General features: G+C 45.6%; 1 protein-coding gene across 1 annotated transcript in view; it reads left to right on the forward strand.

Annotated features, from left to right (window-relative positions):
- ALK (ALK receptor tyrosine kinase) overlaps window positions 1-8,992 on the forward strand; it is a 1,238,429-nt gene that overhangs the window by 1,177,452 nt on the left and 51,985 nt on the right. The window contains exons 21-24 of the mRNA XM_007938814.2: window positions 552-642; window positions 1,009-1,073; window positions 2,507-2,636; window positions 7,914-8,011. Of these exons, the coding sequence (XP_007937005.1) occupies window positions 552-642; window positions 1,009-1,073; window positions 2,507-2,636; window positions 7,914-8,011 (384 nt within the window). The remainder of the gene's footprint in view (window positions 1-551; window positions 643-1,008; window positions 1,074-2,506; window positions 2,637-7,913; window positions 8,012-8,992) is intronic.

Consider the following 8,992-nt stretch of genomic DNA (forward strand, 5'->3'; position numbering starts at 1 on the left):
GAGGAGTGGCTGGTGGGTTTGAACCGCCAGCCTTCTGGTTAGCAGTCAAGTGCTTTAGCCACTATGCTACCAGAGCTCCTACCAGAGCATTAGTTTAAAAAAAAATCTATTCAGGTGTACCTTCCTCCAGGAAGCCTTTCTGACCCCTACCTTTCCAGGCAGGACAACCAATCCTCTGAGCTCCTGGAGCCCCTTGTGCCTATAACTTGTCCTTCCCAGGGGAGTACAAGCCACCTCAGGTGAGGATCATGTCTTATTCAGCTCTATGTCCCTGAAAATATCAGAATTAAGTAAATATTCATTGAATGAGTGAACATTCAGTCATTGTCTTGAATCCTCAGTTGGAAGCTTTCTTTCCATTTTCAGGTAAAGAAATTGAGACTCAAGATTACAAAGCAAAGCAGGTTGAGAGCATTTCCTCTTGAGTGTCTCTATGAGTCCTGGTCTCTTGTGTGCATCCACTAAACATGAGCTTCAGGCTCAGGGACACCAGCTGCCTCTTTCTGATGCTCCAGCCTGACGCTGCCTCACTTGTCTTCTCCTTTGCACAGGGGTCTGGGCCATGGCGCATTTGGGGAGGTGTATGAAGGCCAGGTGTCTGGAATGCCCAATGACCCGGGGCCCCTGCAAGTGGCTGTCAAGGTAAGGGGGACTCCCTCTTGAGCCTGAGCTAGGTTCACAGTCTCTATAACCAGTTGTTGTTGAGTCAACTCTGACTAAGGATGACACCCTCCAACACATACACACTCACACCGCATGTGTGTCAGAGTAGAACTGTGTTCCACAGGGTTTTCAATGGCTGATGTTTTTCAGAAGTAGAGTGTCAGACCTTTCTTCTGAGGTGCCTCTGGGTGGATTCAAACCTCCAACCTTTCAGTTAACGGCTGAGTGTATTAACTGTTTGTGCCACCTGGGAGTTCTCTATGGTCTATAGCTCTCAGTTGACAGCCTTTCACTCCTGCAGCTTACAGCCTTTTCCGCCTTTCCACCCTCCCCTTCTGTGCCCAGACTCTGCCAGAAGTGTGTTCAGAGCAGGACGAACTGGATTTCCTCATGGAAGCTCTAATCATCAGGTAAACCCACAGAGAGATACCCCCCACACACCACACCCCTCCTCCTCAACCCCATAAAGAGCATGCAGATCTTTCAGACAGGACATCCTCTAGCATATCCCTTTCTCTCCAACATGGGACCAAAAAAATTCTTGGCACATCTTACCAGTGAAGGACAATGCCAGGACTGTTATCTGAAAAAAAAAGTCTATGGCCTATTAACCCAACTGATACCACTGCCTGCAGCCAACACCCCTGTTGTCATCCATCCATTCTGCTTCTCTCACTTTTTCTTAAGAAATAGAGCATGCTAGATTTTTGGCAGTGGAAGCTGTAATCCCTCTCCAAGTAACACTTTCCCAGGCCCTTCTCCAGCCCCAGCTCTTAGGTGTACTATAAAGGAAACAGTCCCCAGCCTGGGTCTATATCAGAAGAGCAGAGTCTTAGCTAGCATGCCCTCTAACTTGTGGCTCCAAGGTCTAGATTTAAGCCAGGGCCCCTAAACTTGTAATCTCAGTACCTTAGGCTCCTAAGGGCATCTGCTGAAGGAGGAGACAGATGTTGGACACCAAGGTTTGCCTGGGCCTTGTGGAGCTCTGATGCACTGGGAAGCCTCCCAACAAGCTCCCTTTGGTAGAAGTGGCAGGGGAATGAGGCCATGGTAGTGTTGTGATGTGCTTATGGGCCTAGAGCCACAGGATGAAACACAATGGGGTCAGCACCTTGCTATAAACAGGACTTAGTTATTTTCTGATTATACATGTAGCCCATGATTATTGAATAAGATTTGGAAAGTATAAGATTGTATGGAAGGAGACCCAATCATTCAATCTCACTACTTGGTGATAACTAACCATTATCATATTTATACTTCATTACATAATGGCCATGTATTTGTGCACCCATGTGAAGTCCCTGGCTCCACCACCCTTTGTGTTCTAATAGGATCATGTTAACAGGGGAAAAAAAAACCCAGAGCCTCTTTCCCATGAGGAATCAAGGACAAGCATATGGATGCCATCATCCTGGCTCTTCTTCACATAGCACACAGTTACCTGGCAGGTCTCACAGGTCCCTCACAGAAACAGTTTCTTCAACTTCTGCCTTAGGTTCCCCTCAGAGAACTCAAGCATGAATCCCAGCAGCCAGTCCAGGCACTGACTTCCAAGAAAGACACTCTTCTGCCCCTATGTCACATTCTCCCCCACGTGCCTATCCAAAAACCACTGTCAATCAAATACGCTCACAAAAGAGGACTCCTGTCAGGACTGTCTTCTGGTCCTTCCCCACTGCTCACTGTGGGGCCCTGCTACCTTACACAAATTTCCAGAATCCATTTACATAGTGTGGCTTCCGAAAACATAACCTTATATCCTGTATTTTCCACTTAACTTGTTAAGATTCTCCCAGATTCTGAGCTCAGTTAAATTTGGTGTCACCCCTGTGCTCTGCAGCAAATTCAACCACCAGAACATCGTGCGTTGTATTGGAGTGAGTCTGCAAGCCCTGCCCCGATTTATCCTGCTGGAGCTCATGGCAGGAGGGGACCTCAAGTCCTTCCTTCGAGAGACCCGCCCTCGTCCGGTGAGTGAAAACCAGTCCTTCCTCCAGTAGCTGTGCCAAGGAAAAAGAAGGAAGGGATGGAAGGAGCAAAAGTGGGCAGGCTGAAAGCAAGATACTCAGCAAGACCAAAGCAATCAGCTTTTGGACATGGGGTAATGAATAGAGTTGGACAATGGCCAAGCCATGGCCTTGAGCAATTGTGCAAGCTTGTGTAATGGATTCTGGAAACTGAATCCATTTGCATGGGCTGCTCATTCTGGAAAATCAAACTAGAGACGAGCAAAGAGGTGAACTTCATGCCAGCCATGTCACTCACTCAACCAACTGACCTGTGGCAGGTCACTCTATGTCCATTCATAGGGAACCCCACTTTCCTCATCTGTAAAATAGAGTAGTAACACCTGGCCATCCTGTCCTCTCAGTTTTATTATATAAGTGTTAAAATATTTAGGGATTGGGATAAGTGTTGTGGTTAAGGACACAGAACTTGGGAAAGGGAACTGACCCAGTGTGAATCCAGGAGTCCCAAGCTTGACCATTAGACAACCACATGGCTGAGGGCAGTCAACTCTCCTCTCTGACCTCCATATCTGCACACATGAAGTCCAAGGCTTAGACTAGACCATCTCAGCACCAGTTCTACATTATAAAATACAGCACAGTGGGCCAACCCAGAGTCCAGCCACTCACTCTTCTCACTGCCAGAGTCTTCAGCAGGCCTGGGGTAGCAGAGACCAGAGAAGAGAAGGCCACCCTGAGTTAGGACGTAAGCTTCCTCAGAAGCCACTGGAATGTGAGGGCCACAGGAAGAGTGGTGACCACCCTCCCACTCCCAGGAAAGCAGAGAAAGACTGATACCCACCCTATGACAGAAAGGCCACAACTGACCTCACAGCTCCCTGTTGTTGTTGTTGTTATGTGCCGTCGAGTCGGACCCGACTCATAGCAACCCCTCCTTGGGTTTCTGAGGCAATATCACTACGGAAGTAGATTGCCCCATCTTCCTTCTGAGGAGTGGCCGGTGGGTTTGAACCACCAGCCTTCTGGTTAGCAGTCAAGTGCCTTAAGCACTACGCTACCAGAGCTCCCAAAGAGACGGCCTAGCTACCTGGTGGGGAGCAGCCGGTGGGTTTGAACCGCCAGCCTTGGGTGTGGCAGTTGACTACCTGAGGCCCTGAGGCCATCCCCGAGGGCCAAAGGATGTTGTTGCTGCTTATCACTATGGAAGTAGATTGCCCCATTTTCCTTCCGAGGAGTGGCTGGTGGGTTTGAACCACCAGCCTTCTGGTTAGCAGTCAAGTGCCTTAGGCACTACACTACCAGAGCTCCTTCCCTGGGACTCTTATTGGTATAGAATAGTATATAGTATCCTTTGGGGATAGACTCCCTGGGTGACGCAAATGATTAAAGTACTCAACTACTAGCTGAAAGGTTGGAGGTTCAAACCCACCCAGAGGCACCTTAGAAGACAGGTGTGTGATCTGCTTCTGAAAAGTCACAGCCTTGAAAACCCTATGGAGCAGTTCTACTCTGTATCCATGGGATCACCATGAGTCAGAATCCGCTCAACAACAACTAATAACAATGTCTTCAGAAGCTGTGACACCACATTAAGCATTACATCTCACTAGACCTCAGTTTCCTCACTTGTAAAAGTAGGATATTGGTCTAAATAGTGTCCCTGTAAGGAATGCAAGTGCTCTGAGATGCTACCCAGCCATGAGAACTATTGGCATGAATTCTTTGGTGAAACTTGGGAGCCATTGTGTGGTATCTATCTTACTGCTTCTCGGTACATGTTAGCATACAGTAAAGACTCTGATCAGTCCTATCATAACAAAACCTACTTTGCCCAGAAATTCTCCTGCCTGTTTGACCTTTGAATTCCATCTCACAAACCCAGTTTGGGAAATACTGGGCAAGACCCTCTCTGAGTACCAACAGTATGTGTCTATAACCATGACTGTATTAAGAATATCTCATTGCCTGTATGCCAGTGTTCACTGAAGCATTTTTACAATGCTCAAAAGTAAAAACAACCAAAGTGTCCATCAACAGATGAATGGATAAACAAAATATGATCTGTACAATGGAATTCTACTCAGCCATACAGACAAATGAAGTCCTGATGCATGCCACAACATAGGTGAAGCTTGACAACATTATGTTGAGCAAAAAAATTCTATCCCAAAAGGACAAATACTATATGATCACAGTTTTATGAAATAAGCAAATATATAGCAACTAAATATTATTTATGATTACCAAGGGTGGGAGTGTGGGGGAAAGGCGAAGCTTTTGCTTAGGGGACATTGAATTTACTTTAATGGTGGTGTAATGATTTGGAAAAGGACGAGGATACATACTAAGAATGTAATCAATGTCACTAAATTATACATGCAGAAATGGTTGAGATGGTGATTGTTTTGTTGTGTATATTTTCATCTCAATGAAAAAAGAGTATCTGGATGCAAAGGAAGTGTCACACTCGAATGCCAGCTTGAAAGATGAAACCCTGATTCTTAACTCATTCTTTACCACAGGATGGACACAGCTGGCACTGGGCACACAGGCTATCTATACTCTGTACTGCTAGTTTACAAACAGGTTTTGCTACAGCACCTCTTCCTCTTCCTAACTACATATGCACATGCACACCCCTCAGGTTGCTGACTGCTATCTGCTTCTATGCAGACTGATTAGTGGAGCAGTTAATTTGCTGAGAGCAGCCAAAGACGGGGAGCCAGATAAGCCTGACCCATGGGCAATGCCTGCGGAAGATTTAGTCCCTGCAGCATCCTGGGCTCAGAGGGCATTTGAAACAATAACGATCCTTGCATCCTGAGTGATGAGGGCAGAGACACAAAGAGACTCAAGTGAAGAAAATCTTCCTCAAGTCTTTACCACAACTCAGACCCAGCCCTCCTTTGTAGGAACAAAAAAGGATTTTCTGGAAGGCAGAAAAGATATGTCTAATGCTATAGCTATAATAAATGGATGAATATTTCCTTCACAAATATATCACTTTTTCCCCCAGGGCATGGAGACCACCCCAATACTTTCGACCCTAGCAAGGTCTTTGGAAAATATATCACTTTTTCCCCCTGGGCATGGAGACCACCCCAATACTTTGGACCCTAGCAAGGTCTTTGGAAAAGCCAAATACAAGGATCCATTTCCTAAGATTCTCCCAGTTCCCCCATGTAATAAGGCAAATGATAATTGCAGGTGCCTTTGTTAAGCATTTACTCTGTAGCACTACACTAACTTCTTCGTGTGGATCCTTTTAACAATCCAGTGAGGCAATACTATCATGCCGATATCACAGATGAGGAAACTATGGCTTGAAAAGAGACTGAGTAACTTGCTCAACGCCACACAGCCAGTAAGGGATGAGCAGGGCTTAAAACTCAGACCAGCTCAACTGACCATGGAAACATGCTGCTCTCTGTACTCGTATACTGAGTTCTGTATTCACTTGAATGCTATGTACTGCACTGCCTGATACTCCATCCTCTCTCTGGCAATGTCTCATAAGCAGCTCAATTTTAACCTTGACTCAACCAACCTGAATCCTGGAAATCCACCTCTGGGTACTTTTAGCTCCATCCTTATTAGCTGTGTGACCTGGAGTAAGCCACTTAACCTCTCTGAGCCTTCTCATCTTTAACGTGGAGATAACCTGCCATATAAGATGTTGTATCAAAGATAATGTCTGTAGCATTGCTCTGTTGATATAAGACAGCCATATGTTCCAAAGACCCCTAAGTTGTCTCCCCTAGAATTAAAGCATGGTCTAGAGAAGCACGACTCCTCTCTTCCCCTCCCTCAAACCCATGCCAGTGCTCAAAGGAACCCTAGGGAAGGGCCTGATATTGGCCTTCCCAGAAGCTCCCAGCCAGCTAAGAACCTGCACCCAGGCTTGGACTCAGGGGATTTATTTGCCTGCTTTCTTATGTAGGGGAGTTGAATCATCTCCCTCCAGGTAAATCCTAGCTCAGAGCTGTAATCAACAAACCACTCACTGTTTATTTAACATGCACAATGGACCAACTAGGATGAGTGACTTCCCTGCAGGCACCTCAGAACTACAAAGCCCTCTTCCCTTAGGGCTGCAACGAGGATAAGTGTTCCATTGTTCTGGGTTCTGAGTTTCTCAGAAGGAGGAAACAAATATTAGAGTCATACAAACAAATTTTCAGTAGGGAATTTGCCCCAGTCATCAAGAGTCACTTGGGACAACCTAACACAACCTCTAAAAACCAAAAAACAAACCCACTGTCATGGAGTCAATTCCAACTCATAGTGACCCCCATTGGGTTTCCAAGGTGGTAAATCTTTATGGAAGTAGATTGCCCCATCTTCCTTCCACGGAGCAGCTGGTGGGTTTGAACTGCCAACCTTCTGGTTAGCAGTTAAATGTCTTAGGCACTGCACCACGAGACTCCTTAACACAACCTCAAAGGGGATTTATTTGCCTGTTTTCTTTTATAGGGATTTGAAGCATAGCCCTGTAGGTAAATTCTTCTTCAGAGCTATAAAAAGGAAAAAAAAAAAAAAAAACCTCACTGCCATCCAGTCAGATCCAACTCGTAGCAACCTCTCCTTGAGTTTCAGAGGCAGTACTGAAACCGAGTGGAGTCAAAGTTCAGCCTGCATCCGCGGTTGAAGACAGATAAGTAAACATGATAATTCAGTTCCTTAAGAACTGAATAGGATGAAAGCTCAACTATTCCCCAACCCTGGTTAAGACAGATAGGACCTCGATTGGAGACAAATAAGTAAACATAATAATTCAGTTCCTTAAGAACTGAATGCAATGAAAGGTCAATTTACACATTCTTTCCTTGCTATCCCCCTAGAAACAGGTGATAAGCACATTAATGTGTCTCACAAGACAACTTGAAAATTAATTAACCTTGGCCCTCAGAGATCAAATCACTGATCTGGGCTGAGACTCAAGCATCTGCACTTTTTAAAGCCATCCAGGTGATTTCTAAGAAGCCTGGGGGTGCCAGAATTTTGCAATGGGCTGCTAACCTAAACATTTGGCAGTTCAAAGCCACCCAGTGGCTCCATGGAAGAAAGTCTGGGTGATCTGCTTTCATTAAGATTACAGGCAAGAAAATTCTGTGGGGCCAGCTCTACTCTGTAACTCATGGAATGGACATGAGTTGGAATCAACTCGACTATAATGGGTTTAGGTGATTTCTAATGTGCAGCCAGGGCTGAGAACCCCTTGTGGGCAGCATCTCCCCCACGAACTTCTCATCTGTGAATGGCTTCTGTCTCCTGCAGAATCAACCCTCCTCCCTGGCCATGCTGGACCTGCTACACGTGGCCCAGGACATTGCCTGTGGCTGTCAGTATTTAGAGGAAAACCACTTCATCCACCGGTGAGTCAAATTGGCCTTGCTGTTCCCTCCATCTTCTATATGCTTCCCCACACATTTGCCCCTCGAGATTAGAACAATAGATACCTCTCCAAAGTTGTTTGAATGGTTCAGCCTTGTTGTCTCTGAAGTGATTACTTTATCTGTCAGGGTTTTCATTGTCCCATATGTAAAGTGGGTATCTTAACACATTGATACCAGTGTTGGAAACTTCAGTGAGTTACTCGTGATCTCCTGCCTGCATCTTGGAATGAATATAGTTCAAGACCTATATCCTTTAAGGTTTCCCTAGTATAGAAAATTGGGCTCCTAAGGGGAAGTTAATGGAATTCTTATTTTCACAGTACTTGACTAGGGGTAACTGGAAGGCAAGGATCCATTTTATTCTTCTTTGTATCCCTTGCACATAGTGAGAGCACAGTAAATGCTTATTGGACAAATTAAAATTTTTCTGAAATTATGCATAATGATTATTTTCTTTACTTCCACACTCATTCTTCTGCTACATATGAACCTTGATAAAATGGTGTTTGGACTAGGATACTCTTTTGGTTATCTAGTGCCACTCTAACAGAAATATACCACAAGTGGGCAGTCTTAACAAACAGGGATTTATTCTCTTGCAGTTTTGGAGGCTAGAAGTCCGAGTTCAAAGTGCCAGCTCTAGGGGCTGGGTGAAAGCCCGTCGACTTGGGCTTCAGCTCTGCCGCTTGCTCCCAGCCCACTGAAGCTGGAGGATTCTCTTAATTGAGGCAGCTGCTGGCTGCTGAGGCTAACAAGCCTAAGGTCAACAAATAAAATGGCACCGTCCCAAACAACATGGCAGGCCACTAGTTCAAGTCCCGAGACAGTCCCAAGATTGGCAGGAAATGTGGTAAGCTGCTAAATGAAGAATCAGCCACATGCAGGGTCCAAGTATGCCAAAAAGCTGCAGAGACCTTTCTCAAAACTTCCTATGTACTGGAAGCAGACCGCATCCCTAAG

This window comes from Orycteropus afer, unplaced genomic scaffold (assembly GCF_000298275.1).
Source record: "Orycteropus afer afer isolate SDZICR_OR568_19922 unplaced genomic scaffold, OryAfe1.0 scaffold00054, whole genome shotgun sequence".
In the NCBI taxonomy this organism is placed as follows: Eukaryota; Metazoa; Chordata; class Mammalia; order Tubulidentata; family Orycteropodidae; genus Orycteropus; species Orycteropus afer.